Source organism: Alnus glutinosa, chromosome 2, assembly GCF_958979055.1.
Source record: "Alnus glutinosa chromosome 2, dhAlnGlut1.1, whole genome shotgun sequence".
NCBI lineage: Eukaryota > Viridiplantae > Streptophyta > Magnoliopsida > Fagales > Betulaceae > Alnus > Alnus glutinosa.
In genome coordinates, this window is record NC_084887.1 from 10,703,084 (window position 1) to 10,720,832 (window position 17,749).

Here is a 17,749-nt window from a genome sequence, read left to right on the forward strand (position 1 = left end):
AGTATACTATTAGCGGCAACTTTTGGGCCGCTGCTAATAACTTCATACAAACACCGATAAATTGATAATACTTTTATTTCTTTATTTTTTTTCTTTTCATTAAGTATTAGCGGTGAAGACAAATGTCGCCGCTAATAGTATACTATTAGCGGCCACCTCATAAAGTGGCTGCTAATTAGACATTGTTAGCGGCAACTTTAGGTCGCCGCTAATGTATTTATTATTAGCAGCGATCAATGTCGCCGGTAATAGCTTCCCAAAATTCCCGCCGAAGTATTAGCTACCACATATTAGCGGCAACGTGAAATTCAACGCTAATATTAATGTTTTTGTGTATTAGCGTCTATTATTAGCGGCCACATTGATGTTGCCGCTATTAGTGCATGATTAGCGGCAATTATTAGCGGCGAGATATTTTTTTCTGCTAATTTGGTATTATTAGCAACCACTTGTAAATTTGGCCGCTAATGTGGCTACTAATGTGGCCGCTAATGATCAAATTTCTTATAGTGTGGAATCCGTTACAAAGGTTTTATAAGTATGATTACTTGTACAACTTAATTCTTCTTTATTGGATTTTCTAGGTTGGTTACCCTATAATGGTTTTTCTCTTTGAAGTACTCAAAGAGTTTTCACTTTGTCATCAATTATCTATGTGAATTGCTTTATTGTTTTTCATATATTTTGTGGTTGTTGCATGTTGTAGTTAATTATTTTTAAAAATTCTGCATTATTTTGGGATACACATAAGCAAGTTCAGTGGTTGAAACCTCTGTAATCGATCGATGGGAACATCGAAGCTGTCTATTCAACTCCCTTCTAAGTGTTGTTACAGTTTTGAGCTATTATTTATCAACTTGATTGAACAATATATGCATGGCTGAGCCAGCTTTTAGACTTTGGAGGGTCAAATTGAAAAAAAAAAAAAAAAAAAAAAAAAAAAAAAAAAAAAAAAAAATTGGGTAGGGGGCCAAAACAAAAATAAAATAAAATTAGGGGTGCAATTCAATTTATTTATTTATTTATATTTTTTTTTAGAAAAGCTTGAAGCTTGGGGAGGCCATGAACCCCCCAAAGCTCTACCTAGCTATACCCCTAAATATATGATATTGTAATTAACCGTGTATAAAGAATTTCTCTAAATTATCCAATAAAACTTTAATCTCTTTTATCATTACTTTTCATTTTCTTTTGCATAAAGTTAGATTGATAAAGAAATGCTATTCTTGCAGTGACAAAATCTCGAGTGGTGTAAAATGAGATGAGACATTTGAAAAACATATGGCTTCGTCATTTAACACGTCAAAGATGATGTATACAAATAATTCAGATGAAGGCAAGGAATTGCCAATTGGCAAGACGTAAGAGTTGGAAAACTCCAACCGCCTGACGGCTGACGTTAACATGCATCACTTCAATCCTAAATTTAGAATTTGAGATTGTTGTTTTGTAGATAAAAAATATAATTTTAAATTAAATTATAAATAATAAATTATTTGAGAACTATATTTTTTAAAAATTACATTATTTTAAATAGCATGTAAATGGTGCTATTTTAAAAATGTAAAATTTTAAAGACTATCTTATAATTTTGAAGGTTAACTGTAATTTTGTCAATTATTTTTTTAAATTTCATATTTTAAAAATTTACTTTCTATAAACGCAAATTCAAAGAGACTGTTAAATTAATGATGTTAGACATAGTACATTAATGACTTTAGGTTTTTATTTATTTATTTATGACAACTAATGACGTTAATTGTACGCTTTACAAAGACACCAATATATATATACTGAGGCATCTGATGCATGATTTGAATAATTCACCGATTCATTGTTTGGATTAACCATAAAGTTAGCAACAATAAATTGAATGTTCCATATATATATATATATATATATATATATATATATATATTATACCAAAATATAATAAAAGTACACTGCAAACTTGTAAGTGAAGCTACTAATTTTCATAAAGTCCCTTCCAAAGAGATTAATTAAATTTTTCTCTAAATTAGTCTAAAAGAAAATTTCTCTAACAACCAATTTATTAAATTGACATATTTTAAAGCATGTAATTTTTATATACATTTTTTAAATATATTTAAAAATGCATGTAATTTATCAACCATATTAAAAATGTATATATACTAGAATAACATATTCTAAAAATAAATGTCAACTTAATAAAATTTCCTCAATTAAATTTAGATAAAACTTTGTGCCAAAGAGATTATCATGAATATCTTACTCTTTTCTTTTTTTAATAGGTTTAATATCTTATCAAATTACGATGATGTCATCGTTCTTGGGCATGTATTGAAAGTCAACAAAATCATCTGACTCGAGTCCAGCTGTAGTTAGATCAAATCATCAAACTCTAATAAAATTACCATGTAGTTATCATTGACCAATAGTGTATCTTCAAAGTATATCAATTGCAATCAAATTTATAATTATCAATACTTAATAAGCCAATTCATGGGATGTGGTATCTAGTTTCCATGGAAAGCCTACATATGAAAGGTGTTGGTACAATTGTATACAGTGGCCTCAAGATCCCAAGATTCACTGGTAGGGTTTAGCTAACCTACTATGACGCTCAAATTAGCAAGGCAGACGCTCTTTTAGGACTTGAGGGACTTCCGTCAAGAATTTGTTATCTGATATATATGGAGATTCATTTTCCCAATTTGTTGTAAGGGACAATATTTGCATGGGATTGCAGTTAGCTAAGCGGGAATTGCCTGCTTGTTAGCATTCATTTGGTGAAGGTGCATGCACTCAGATCCTAATAGTTGGTTGAGCTTATGGGCCGCTAGACTGTTAGGCTGTCGATCCCTTAAGGGCAAGTGATCCTTCATATTATTGAAGGTCAACTAGGCTTTCCAATGGACAGACCCCTCCAAGGGGTGGTCGGTATCCTAGCCCTACAAATGAAAATAAGAACTTTTAATTTTAAACACACAAAATGATTCACTTGTTTTTTTGTTGAGAAATTTGAAAAAAGGGATGACAATTTATTACAAATAAAGTATTTCTGCAAATGGCATGAAATAAATTTTTCTAACTCAATATATTAAATTTACACGTGTTTTTAAAACATGCATGTGATTCTCACATATATTTTTAATACATCATTTCTTATAAAATTTAAACCAATAATAATAATAAAAAAAAAATGATGAATCAGCTTTACCATTATTCTAAACAAGAGGGGAGGGGAATTTCAAAAGCTAAAATGTTTTTCTAGTAGAAAGAAAGAAAGAAAAGACTTGATTTGGACCTACAACACTTGTCAACAGTTCACAAATATTGTAGGCAGGATTGGCTTGGAGCCAGCTTGCACCAACTAAATAGTTCAATAATTGATGAGGAAGATAGTTAAATTTAAAAGAAAAAAAAAAAAAAAAAAAAAAAAAAAAAAAAAAAAAAGAAAGAAAGAAAGAAAGAAAGAAGAAGAAGAAGAAGAAGACGACGTAATCCCAAAAGAAAACAGTGGCAAAGCAAAGACCAGATCAAACAACCATTCCATTCAACCAAAAAAGGGCCCCAAACCCATAGATTAGTTAAAGCAAAGAGGCATTCAGCCGATTTTGGAACAGTGATGTTTTGATAAATCTAATCAACATGCTTATGGAAGTGAAACATTGACATTATTTGGGAACCAAATACACTGCACTTTCTTCCTCTCAAAATTCCATAAATCTTTTGAATTCAAAGTATGCTTATCAATCAAGCCAATATGTTTTAGTGCATCTTATTTGATTCTAGAAATGGTTGTTAGAGTTCAAGACATGATTTGACATTTTACCCTCATAAACTTTTCATCTTTCTCGTAAAAATAATCTGTAACGATCCACTCTTAACGACACAATATTATTTGTTTTTAACTTTTTGAATTAGATTTTTTAGAAGGTCATTCATCTTAATACTATTCACGCAGAAATATGTTAAATTGCGAAGTTTTGATAGATTTATGACCATCACGACTTTAAAATGCTTTGTATTAATTCTCATATCCAAACAATGTGACACGTTACAAATACTTTATTGCGAAGACTGAACAATGCTTTTTATGACAACTTTTTACCTATTATGTCACGTCTCAAATAAAAAGTAAAAAGCACCGATTATGAATTTTATCAAATGAGACAATGACTTTCATTGTAAGATAATCCACGTAAAGGCGGTTTAAATGTACCAATTAAAGATCTGACATCTTTTATCTTTGTCTCTTGCTTTTTTCTCGGCAAAATATTTTTCAATACATCTTTTCATTGTATAGTTCAAATTGTTCAATCATGATATTAATTACAATTAGATGGAAAAATAAATAAGTAAATAACTTCACAAAAAAAAATCAAATTATCGGTGATTTTGAAGAAAAAAATGTATTAAAGTACCAAACGTTTTAAACTAGTATATTCAAGTTTTCAAATATCTCACTTAAAAATTCTGTTAAAATTTCTAAATCTTTGAAAAAAAAAGTACCCATGTCTGAATTTTTAAAAACTTTTATGTACTTTTTTTTTAAAAAAAATACAGGGGTATTTTAGGAATTTTGATAGGATTTAACAATAAATTATAATGGAGTACTCTTAAATAAGACATTTAGAAACTTGAATATATTAGTTTGAGACGTTTGATAGTTCAATACCATTTTTTTAAAATGACCGATAGTTCGACATCCTTTTTTAAGTTATTAAAAAAAAATAAAAAATGATGATATTTCAAAAGTCTACATGCGGAGGATCCAGATGACAGATTTGGGCTTTAAGGCTTAATTATAAAGGTAGCTCTTTCAAATGAAAAGTATGGGCCTAGTTCTAGCTCCATTTTTTGAAAATGGCTTTAGAGACTCACTTTCGGTGAATAGTCCCATTTGCCAAATTTCTTTCTTTGATTTCTTTTCTCTTGAAGATCGAAAAATGAATAATATTTTCTTCTTATTTGATGAAGAATTTTTTTTTTCCTCTTTCTTACGGTAGATTACTAAACTACATAATTAAACAATTGATATGCTATTATAAGTCTATAAGGTTTATATTATATTTCTATGGGCCCAAATAGAAACGAACACTATATATGATTGGTTATTGGGTTTACTTTTTAGTGGTTTTTCTATGTGCCCACTCCCACTTGTTGAAAGGGTAAAAGAACGAAGAGGAAGGATAGAAGATATCCTTTCAACTTGCTAGGCCTTCTATGGATTTCGTAACTATAAACAAAAGGTGGACAAGTAGGTTATATTTATGTTCCATGTGAACTTTAGTTGTTGGGTTTGAAAATATAAACTTATTGTATTCATATTTTCAATTAACGCTATGTTTGTTTCGGCGTAATATGATTTCTGAAAAATGGTTTCGACATTTTACGGTGTTTAGTAAGGGTGAAAATAATGGTCAACGAAAATCATTTTCAGTTTGACCATAAAAATTTCTATAATTTTTGGAAAACGATTTATGATTTTAAAAACCGTGAATCGTTTCCGAAATTAAACTCTTCGTCTTTGCAAGCACGTTTGATATCCGATTGCCAGAATTCAACCTGGTCGATCGTAGGAATCTAGACGGCTTCGGAATCCGGCAACATCAGGCCATTAGAATAATGCCGGCGGACCAGATTCAAGCCGAAACTGGCAGGAATTCGGCCATGGTCAGAAGCCGACCGGATCTTACCGGATCCGGGCCATTGATCCGGCCACTGATCCAGCCAGATCTGGACAGATTTGGTCACTAATCCGACCGGGTCTGGCCAAAATGGCTGGGATCCGGTCGGATTTGGACGGATCTGATCATTGATCTGGCCGGATTTGGACGAATCCGGTCACTGATCTGGCCAAAATGGCTGAGATCCGGCAGGAATCCGGCCAAACATATTTGTCAGAATCCGGTGGCAATTGCTTTTTCATATTTTGTAATTTTTTCGTACGAGCTAAACGCCTGAAAATATTTTTGAGAAAATCATTTTTTTTAAAAATGATTTCGTCGAAAATATTTTACTACGAAAACCATTTTACGTCGAAGCAAACGGAGCATAAATGTAAAAATTATATTTTACTCAAAAAGAGTGAAAATACTTGTAGGATGATGCAAGAGTTTGATGGTAACTTTGGCATTAGAAATTATATAAATAAAATTCAAAATTTAATAAATGTTTTTAAAAATAATGAGTGGCAACTTCAAGTTATCGCTAACAAGCTATCATCAGTGACGAAAACCCGTTTTTGGACAATATTGAATAGTTTCAGCGACAATATTACGCTAATTAAACTGTGGAGTTCTGATAGGTTCATGACCATTATAGCTCTAAAACGTTATGTATCAAGAATATTGCGAATATATATATATATATATAAGCACATTTTTATTTTCATACCAATATAATATGGACGACGTCACAAATACTTTATTGCTAAGACCATCATTGAATTCGTTCCACTTTTTATGACGACTTTTTGCCTATTACGTCACGTCTCAAATAAAAAGAAAAAAGCACCGATTAGGAGTTTTATCAAATGAGACAATGACTTTTATTGTAAGATATTCACGCGGTTTAAATGTGTACCAATTAAGATGTAACATCTTTTATCTTTGTCTCTAGCTTGTTTATCGGCAAAGCATTTTTCAATACATCTTTTCATTGTATAGTTCAAATTGTTCAATCATGATATTTCCATTAGAAGGAAAAAAAGAAAAAGAAAGATGATATTTTCAAAGTCTAAATAAACGGTTTAATTTAGTAGTCACATGTGGAGGATCCAGATGATGGATTTGGGCTTTAAGGATTATACAGGTTGCTCTCACAAACGAAAAGTATGGGCCCTAGTTCTAGCTCCATTTTTTGAAAATGGCTTTAGAGACTCACTATCAGTGCTAGGCCTTCTATAGATTTAGTAACTAAAACCAAAAGTTGGACAAGTAGGTTTTATTTATGTTACATGTGAACTTTTGTTGCTGGGTTTGAAAATATGAACTTATTGTATTCATTTTTTTAATTAATGCTCCGTTTATTTCGGCGTAAAATGGTTTCTGAAAAATGATATCGGCATTTTTCGTTGTTTGATGGGGGCGAAAATAATAATCAACCGTCAAATGATTTCCGTTTGACAAAAAATGCTTAATAAATTTCGAAAAATGATTTAAAAAACGTAAATTATTTTTCACAGACGGCCGACAAAATCGACCTTTTTTTAAACGACGTTGTCGACCTTCATGCTCCAGCAGTCGACAATCGCCGAAAACTGGCAACCATCTCCGGATTCCGACAAGTCAGATTTCAGCACAGGTAAGAATCTAGCCGGTGCTAGAATCTAGAAATTTATGCTGAAATCCAGCGATGTCCGACCACCGTCGTCGGATTCCGGCAATACTGTGCCATAGAATGGTCGGATCTTGGCCAGAACGGCCAGATCCAATCGGCTTCCGGCCATTTTGGCCACCATCGCCGAATTTCGGCGATACTGTGCTATATTTCTGCCAAATTGGCCGGAATCTGGCCGGGAAGGTCAGATCTCGGCTAGATCTTGGCCCGAACGGCCAGATCTAGTTGGCTTCTAGCCAAATGACTGGGATCCAGCCATTTCGGGCAGAATCTGGCACAAATGGCTGGATTCTAGCAAGCACAAATGGTCAACCGCTTTAAAAATAATTTTTTAAAATAATTACAATTTTAAAAAATATGATTATTATAAATCAATGTGCATATTTTAGTTGTTTTTTATATTATTTTATATTAATATTTTTATGTTGTGAATAAAAATTCATTTTTATAATTTACACAAAAAAAATGTTTTCGACGGAAAATATTTTTTTGAAAAATGACTTCTCAAAAAATATTTTACGACGAAAATTATTTTACACCAAAACAAACAGAGCATAAATGTAAATTATATTTTACTCAGAGAAGTGTGAAAATACTTGTATGATGATGCAGGAGTTTGATGGTAACTTTGGCATTAGCAATTATATAAATAAGATTCTAAATTTAATAAATATTTTTAAATATTACGAGTGACAACTTGAAGTCATTGCTAATAAGCTATCATTAGCGACGACATTAAAAGTGACGTTTGTTGATCGACTTTAAGTTGTCTTCAATGATCAGCTATAAGCGCGCGACGGCATATCATGCCGTCGCTAATAACTTATTATTAACGACGACATATCGTGTTGGGTTCATAAACTATTAATAAGGACCCATATTATTAGGGATGATTTTTATCCCTATTGAGCAACAGGGACGGAGTATTTGCGTCTACATTATTAGTGTCGACCTGTCGTCAGTGTAAGGCAATATAGAGACATCATTATAGACTTTTAGAGAAAAAAAAAATCGTTGCTAATTAGATTCATATGAATCGAGCAAGATCAATCCCACAGACAAGATCAAATCGGCGAGCGAGGAAAAGCTAGCAATCGTCCTCGATCTACTACTTGTAGCCAACATTCAAGGACACATCTGCAGGCTACAGCTAATCAATTTCATGTTAAACAATGGGAGCCGCGAAGGCCAAGGCCAAGTTGACTAAAAATTAAGGTGAGACCGGATCTTAAGTAGTTTTTAAAGGCTCTTTTCTGTGACGTCCTACATTGCTTGCTTGTGAACGAGAATGTGCTTATATGTATAAATGCACTCTTTTATGACACAATGCGTTTTAAAGTCGTGATGGTCATGAACTTATCAGAACTCCGCAGTTAAGCGTGCTTCTGCGAGAGCAATTCCAGGATGTGTGACCTCCTGGGACGTCTGGTTTGGAGAGCCAAAAGCGAATAACATTATGTCATTGAAAGTAGGTCGTTACACTTTCTTTTTTTTGAAATGTTGGACAATGAGGTGGTTGACTGACATAACGACTTCCTTTTTTTGAAATGTTGGACAATGAGGTGGTTGACTGACATATTCTATATTATAAGCATTGTTTTTGTATCTTTTCTCACGTTCTACTATTGTTGCATGTGGAGCTGCATGTGATGTTCTTACTTCTTACGATCACAGAGAGAGAGAGAGAGAGAGCAAACGAAGAAACTCATATCATAACAAAAGAAGAACAAAGAAAGGTAGAAAAATGGCATGAAATTAATGTAGATATACACGCCAAACCCAAATCGCTCCGATCCTTAATTATGCGATTAAACAAAAGGAAAACAGATAGGAACACGGAAAATACTCAAGAGAGAGCCCCCATGCACACTAACCCAAGCCCAAGAGCCAAACCCCAACCCACCACATTTCTCCCACCCGCAGCCGCAGGCGGAGTTGGCGTGCCGGCCGTGGTGTTTGTCGTAGTATTCGTGCTGCCAGATGGAGTTTTTGCCGGCGGCGGTGCGGAAGCGGCTGGTTTAGCACCAAACAATTCCTCAGGCAACAGCACTTTGTCCACTTGGTAAACCGCCAAAGGAAATTGTTGTCTTAACGGGTTGTTGATTTGTGTTACAACGATGCCGGTTGAGACATTGACTTGGTTGCCGTTGCCGTTGCCGGTGAAGTTAAGGCCCCAGACACCAGAGTCGCCGGAGGCTTGAGTACGAACGGGGTTGGAAACTGTTTGGAAATCGGATAGAGAGTAGTATTTAGGCGTTACGTGGTACAGAACAAGCTGGACTTTTTGTTGGTCTGTGAGGCTGTTTATAGTCCCAGCTTTGAGATTGTTGAAGGCATTGTCGGTCGGGGCGAAGACACTCACGCCCTCACTGGAGCTGTTGAGCTGGTTTTGGATTTGGTTGCCCACTTGGGTCTCGTTGAGGAGGCGAATGAAGGTGGTGTATTGTCCGGCTTTATCGAGGATTCCAGTGAGGTTGGCGGGGCCGGTGGGAGATGGCGCCGGGGCTGAGGGGGTTTGGGCATTGGTTTGAGGAGAAATGAGTAGTAGTTGCAGGTTGAGGGCAAAGAGAATGAGAGAAAGAGGTGTGGAAGCCATAATGCTGGTTGAAGGTGGAGGTGGTGAAGGAGCTGAACGAGTAAAGGGGATTTATGGGATAAGATGTTCGCTGGACTTTGTTGGAATGAGCTGGCCACAGGCTTAATTGAATCAATCCAATATCCCATATAAAACTTAGAAATTGATATTTAAATGTGTTAGATTATTTTTATATTCTTTATATTAAGGCTTTATTTATTTATTTGTAGGTTTATTCTTTTTCTTTTATTTTTTATTTTTTATTTTTTCACAATAAAGACCATATATTGGAAGAGAAATGATCCCTACACTCATTTCTCAATACAACCCCACAACAAGCTAATGTGGCTGGTAATATTTTATTATTTTTTTACAAAAAGAAAAGAAAACAAAACAAAAAAAATAATAAAATATTACAAGCCACATCAGCTTGTTGTGGGGCTGTTGTGAGAAATGAGTGTATGGATCATTTCTCATTAATTCAGGTAGTACAAAAATTCAATATATGCAGTCAACATGTAACGCTAAGGACCTTAATCTGTCTCTTCTTCTCGATCTTCTTCTGCTTCCGCTCTCTCCTTCGTAGTATATATTCTACAAAGTACAAAATGTAAAAGAGAATAGAAAATTAGAGAATCATGTATTTTTGTTTTGCCTTGAACATAAACCATATGTGATACAAAAGGTTTAACTTAGTACCATGTATTTCTAATTAATTTGTAATTATATTCTGTTAGAAAAAGTAAAAGAAAGCAGAAAACAGAATGCTCCTAAGGCGCGTTACAACGTCGCTTCCCTTAAGAAATTATTTGCCTCCACCAAAAAGGTATGCAAAGAATTACAATAAATATTTCTCCATGATACAATGAAGCCCAAAATTCTCTTTTTGTTTAATTGTGTTTTGTACAAATGAAAATTAAACCTGAACACTTTCAATTTTTTTTCTATTATATCAAGAGACAGACAGAGACTTTGTAGTATTATGTTGATAACTGCTAATCCAACCGTCCATAATTACTTAAGTAATAGTAATAAATTGTTATTTTAATAAACACTTAATTTTGACCATCAAATCAAATAACTGTCAATGATCATTTAATAATAAACATTAGATCGTTATTAATTAATCTCAACCGTAAGATCAAATGTGATTTGACCTTACAATTTATTTTAATGATGGTTCAATAAATCTAACCACTGGATCTACCTAAGAAGCATCTTATGATATAGATCAAATCACCAGATCGATTGATCATAACCATCCAAAATTGAAAGGTTATGATTAAATTGCTCCGATGCTTCGTGTTAAGTGCACCATCAAAGCACCACTAGATCCCCACAGCCCACTACCACGCGTGCGTGAACGTCCGGGTACTAGAGTATACACGTAAATACATACACCCAAATATTATTTTAAATGCTTAAAGTGTGCTGGGCTTTATAAATGTCAACCACACTTTCTTTTTTTCTCATGTGAGACTTTCTTCATTTAATGCTTTTTAACACTTTCCTTTTAAAACATTCTCAAGACACAAAATAAATATATATACATATAATTTTGAAAATGCTTTAACATATTCAAATTAAATAGTTAATATAGTGCTATGGCATAGTGTGCTCCAAATCCTCGTTGTTGTATCAGAAAATTATTTAATATATATATATATAATATGTCCACACAAGACAGGAAAGGAAAATTTAAAATAGTGACATCTACTTCATAAGGAGTGGTCTCTAGTTGATTGAACTACCCCTTGAAAACATGTTTTCATTATTTAGGGTCGTTTGGAGGTTGCTGGTTTCCAAAATATATAAAACGGCATTTATTTTATTTTATTTATCACCAAAAGAGATCAAAGGAAAAAACCAAAGGTCTTCTCTTTTTTATCACTAAAAAGGAAAAAAATAAAATAAAATAATCAAAGCTTATAAGTTGTCATTGTACTTGCAATAATATTATATTGGTGGCTGAATTGGCAAATTGTAGGTTGTAAATTTAATTACTTGCAAAATTGAGTTTGGTCAATGCCTGTTCATATTTCTTTCAATTAATCGAACCTGTGCAACATATATAATTAGTGTGGTGCAAGCAATGCTGTAAAGAGAAGTTGGCCCTCAATTATTAACCAATGGGCTAGCTAAGTATATTATATATATAGCACTTGGAACCGTTCTTCCAAAATCATAGTTTACTTGATAACCCATTTCTGTAAATCTGAGTCTCAATCCTTGTCATGCACTTAACTTGTAAGAGCATCTCCAATAATATTATGCATGACTTTTAGTTAATAAAAAAAATACTATTTTTTATTTTATTGCTACTTTTTTAATTGGTTTTCTATTCCATTTTCTATTTTTTTTTTCAAAAAAAAAAAAAAAACCAACAAGAGAGAAGGGAGATAAATGATTATTGCAAAAAGAGAGAGAAATGGTTTTTTAAAAAAATACATAAGCTATAGTACTTGACTACTTGTCAAAAATTAAGTAGCTAATTGAAAAACAGAGTATTAAATTTTGCCTAATATTAAATAAATATACACTACTAAAGTTTTAAAGCATTTGTTGAAGATTCCTGTAATAGATGCCTAAGAGCACTAGCATCAACAATTCTTTGAAACTTTTTGTCAATTCAAGGAATTAATTTTTTTTTTCCTATTTAAATACACTTCACAATAGCTTCATTTATTTTTTTCCTATATTATATATTTAAATATTCTTTAAATTGAATGAAAAGAGAAAGAAAAAGGAAATAGAAATTATTTAATATTATTTCAAATAAATGCTAGCTAGAAGAGTAAGTTGGCGAGAAAAAATAAAGTTTTTTTATATTAAAATAATATTAAGGAAACCATTTTCTTTCTCTATATCTATTTCCTTGGTGTTTTCTTCATTAATTTATAAAACAATAAAAAAAACTTCTATTCAAAAGTAAAAGAATGTGATTTAGTGAAACTACTACCGATGCCTGACATTAAATAATGCATCAGGCTCCCAATCCTTGATAATGACATGTCAAAGGTTCTTCATATTTTGCCTTTCGACCTACAGAAATTGGCCACACGTTAGGCTAGGCTCATGAACCCAACGAAGATATCCATCCCAATTAAGAATCTCATTACCTAATTTACATATTTTAATAGAGGGAGGACCAACACATGGTAGGTGTCCTTAATTTGGCAGCCTGGCATAATTATTTATAAGTAATCATGTAGGTTACCAAACTACATGTATAATTGTATAATTCTTAAAATTTCTAACAATAATGCGAAAATAATATATTTTATCATGTTAGAAATATGTTTTTGTAAGTCCCATTGTAACGATGATTGTGTTTGTCCATTCAAATATTGGTGAATGTGGACCTTCTTGTCGTTCCATCAACGTTATTAATGAAAACATATCGATTCTTTATGATCCGTGTAAACTGTGTGATTTCTCGTTTTATTGAGTGATAAAGGTGCCTTAAGTGAGTAAAACCATGTCACCAACTGAAGCACATATATAGATTAGCACAAATTGTTTGTACGGCTACGATTTTAATCATTATTATTATTTGCATGAAAAAACGTGCACTTTTTTTTTTCTTACCATAAAGTGCAAATGTAATATCTAAAATAAATATATTTAATTTAAACAACAATAATCATGATTTATAAAATAGATATATATATTTTTTTAATTATTAAATGTCACATATAAATGGTTTTCAATAAAGTGCTATAAATTGAATTTCCTTGAAACCTTTAAAACCTCGCAAATTTTATTTTTATTTTTTTATTTAAAGAAAAAACAACAAATTTTAGTTTTCGAACGTTTGACGTTCCCACTCGAACGATCGAGGCCTTCTTTTTTGAATGTTCAAAGTTCCTACTCAAACGATCAAGACCTTTTGTTCGAAGTTCCCACTCAAACGATCGAGATTTTCCTACCTCGAATGTTCAAGTTTCCTCTAAGCATTTGAGCTTATCTGAGAAATTTTTATCTTTTTAGAAACCTTAGCCCTTTTCGCATGCAAGAAACAATATAAAGCCATCGTCTAAAAACACTATTTTCATCATCCCTTCACACCAACAACCCTAGAGGAGACGAGAGGTCCTAAGGAGAGAAAATTAATGTGACTCTTGGTGAGACTTCATCCTCAAGAGAAGGTAACTCCTAAACCTCAATCTCGTTTTAACATATTTTTATTGGTTTTAATCTATTGATTTTGTCGTTTAGAAAACATCATGTGGGTTTTTAAAAAATGAAGTATGTTACACTAGGATTTTATAATAAAGCATGGGTTAGCTATATTTTCAAAAAGATATGAACTTGCTCATACTTTCTAAAAAATAATAGACTCATAATTAACGTGTGTGTGTGTGTGATCAATTTGTAACAGAATATCTATGAAAAATAATAAAGACTTCTAATTTACAATGTGTGTGTGAATAATGTATAACAAAATATCAAATTGTGGAATTTAAACGAGATAGATATTTTGTTAACAAAGTGGAAATTCAATAAGAGAAAAACCACTCATGAGAAACCAAACCCAGGAATTTCACTATTCAGAAGACAAAACTAATAACAAAGCAGTAACACTCACATACCCTGATGTAGCAATCGTACCTTGCACTCTGACACGTAACCAAACGTGAACGCTTTCCAACCAGGTCTCCTACCTAAAGAGGTCTTCAATGGATTCCTTTACCTTAGGACTCCTCCCTAAGCTAGACTTTACACGAACAAGAACCACACACGGAGCATTACTTAGATAGCTAGCAAATCTTCACAATTTTTACTTAAACACCCTCTCTAAGCTCTAGAGAATTCAATACTGAATTCTGTAAATAATACATACCTAGATGCCTCTATTTATAGGCTTAGAAGACCTAAAGCGCCACTGATTCGGATTTCTCTAGTTGTCGTCCGGACGGAGTCATAGAGTGTCCAGATGGTGAACTGTGCAACCGCTTTTCCATAACGCGCTTCACGTGTTACCATATTAAGGCTGTGTCTGGACGGTGTTGCCCTAGCATCCGGACGGCTGCAAGCTGTGTTTCCCGATCCGTGTCTGCAAAGGAAATATGGATTCTTCTCGAACACTGAAGAGCGTCCGAATGTGTTGCCCTAACGTCCGGACGGATGTACGCTGAGCTGTCAGAATCTTCTAGCAACAGGAGGGCGTCCGGACGCTTCACTAGACTGTCCGGACGGAAATAAGGGATCCGAATTTTGTTGAGTCGGGAACTTCGCAGAATCTTCCTGAAACTCTGAAATTGCCTTCTTGAAGCTTGTGACACTGAAACTTGTCATAATCAGACCCTTTTCATATTAGAGAAATAAACTCTAAATATCTAAAGAATCTGAAATAAACGGTATCCCTGTTAAAATAGCAACATTACATTATAGTGATTTTGTCAACAGAATAAAGCCAATAAAATTAACAAACTCCCATTTTGGCCATTCTGGGACATAAATCACTTGACCGATTTAAAAATACAATCCCGGTCCAAAAATAAAAATACTCTCCCTTTTTGTCTTAAAATGACAAAGGGTAAACAGAGTATTGGAAAACCACAGTTAAACAGTTTCAAAGTCCAAACATAGGAAAATAGAAAACTGCAAAAAGCCCAAATAATCAGAAGTTTGTAAAACAATTGATAGAGGGAAGAACAAAAATCCTAAAAGCACCAAATCCTGCAGATCCACTGAACCAAGTGACGGAGAGAAATCCGTTCATTAATATGGATTTTGCCACATCGGCTTCTAGGTCCTGAAGCCAGGAATGCAAAGACTGAACAACTTCAGTCACTTAAGTTTGCAAAGCCTGAAACTAATTATTCGCAGATTGAAATCCTCTACTCAACTGGTCTGCAAGATAAATGAGAAAATTCACCACTGAACCTCTAACTAGTGCAGAAAGATGCTATGGAATGCTCTACATGAGCTGGAGGAAAAAGCTCATCTAAATCCTGGGACCCTTGGAATTTGAGCATATGACTTCAACAACAGTCTGTTTTCCAAATGATCCATCTGTCGGACGTTGTGTTGGGAGCCGTTGGCTGACATATTCCTGAAAATATTTGAATAGAAATATTTCCAAAAATACCACAACCAAGAAAGGTTAGATCCTGTTAGTTCCGAAAACAATGTGGTATTATGACGGCTATTAATTGGATGCCAAAAATACATAAGCAAATATAGCAATCAAAATGACTCAGATATATAAATATCAACCCAACACACAGACATAATATGATTTTCATGCACAATATCTCAAGAAAATATTCCAATCAACAAATATTCCAATATTCAAAAAAGTACAAAAACTTAAAAGAACGAAGGAAGACACAGAGAATATCAAGGAATGAGAAGAGATGTGCAGAGAATGCCAAAATCTTAGGAGAAATCTACGAGAAAAGCACACAACATGACCCAAAAAAAATGCAGTGCTGTGTGAATGGAAAAGAAAGTAAATGGCATAGATCGATAGAGCCGCAAGCGTCCGGACTCAAGAATAGGTTTTTCTGAATGTTTCACAATGGAAGCTGAAAATAGAGGAAAAATTTGTAAAAAAACAATTTTCCCTAAAGTTAGCTTTAGAACATGCATGTATAAATAACTAATATGACAGTCAAATAGCAATTCAAAAATATACAAAGATATAATTAAGAGTTAAGTATTCAATAAGCACAAATTTCCCTGCAAATAGAAATTTAAAATAAATTACTCAACTTATGTTATGTGTGTATGTGTGAAAGTTTTCTCAATAAGGTATGATGTTTGCTGATCTGATTTAGAACAATTGAATTTTCTAAACAAGAGAGAAATTCAATATTAGATCAGTAAAAAGTCAAACCTTATCTTACTAGGGCTTAGCCACCCTCATCTAATACACTGCCCCTAAGGTGCAACATTTTTCTTTTACTTAGTCCATTAGTGACCGTCTGTTTTCGCAATGAATTGGTCACTAACTGTTTCTATAAGGACAAGTTCAAGAACATTTTTAAGCATATTCAACAGTGGATCTTTTGAATCCAGATTTTCTAATTTTTAATGCTTTATTTATTGCTTGTGCTGTAACCTAGAAAGAATGCCAGAATTTATGGGTTCTAGGTTCAACTCTTGAGTTGATCAATTTGACTATCTTAGCAAAAAAAGTCTCTCTCATCAGAATTTTCAAAAGCTAAATATCAGAGAGTGAAAAAAATGTACCTTAAAGGAGCTTTGGATAATGCACAATTTTTCATCGCATGAGAAAAGCAACTATCTAACATTAAGATGGAACAAGAAAACTTAGCAGATATCAAGTATAAACTCTGAATCATATATAAACATATTCAATCACTACACAATGAACTGAGATATCAAGCAAAAATACATGTAATATTTGAAAAGCTATCAAAAGAAATAAATAAATAAATAAATAAATTCTGCATCTTCTCCCCCTATTATTTATTTATTTATTTTATGTTGAAAAAAAAAGACAGAAAAACAACAAAACATGCTTATGGAGAAAAGAAATAATATCTAGCCCTAGCATGTAAGGTAAGAGTAAACCTAACCTCGGGGAGAGAGGTTTGGAATTACCAAGATAGAAAAGCAGCTGCCCGACTTGCTTTTTCTGTCATCCCCATAAATATCTGTAGAAGTTTTTCAAGATAACAAGAGAAAACATGGGGATAAAACATATATGGTTCCTCAACGAGAATGCAAAGCATAGGCAAGATATGACAAGATAAACAATGCAATGCAAACATACCTGACATGCACTAGGATTTAGGAACCAAAATCCTAGGCATAGTGAGACTGCACCTCTACTAGGTGAGTCCACTCCCCCTCAAGGTGTGAATGGTCTCA

At 33.2% G+C, this 17,749-nt stretch overlaps 1 protein-coding gene across 1 annotated transcript; it reads right to left on the bottom strand.

Moving 5' to 3' along the window:
• Positions 1-9,016: 9,016 nt before the first annotated feature.
• On the bottom strand, positions 9,017-9,983 carry LOC133859504 (fasciclin-like arabinogalactan protein 13). Its single transcript, XM_062294921.1, has one exon. It carries the CDS (start codon positions 9,923-9,925, stop codon positions 9,176-9,178), a length of 750 nt encoding a protein of 249 aa, XP_062150905.1. The 5' UTR covers positions 9,926-9,983; the 3' UTR covers positions 9,017-9,175.
• Between the last annotated feature and the right edge of the window lie 7,766 nt (positions 9,984-17,749).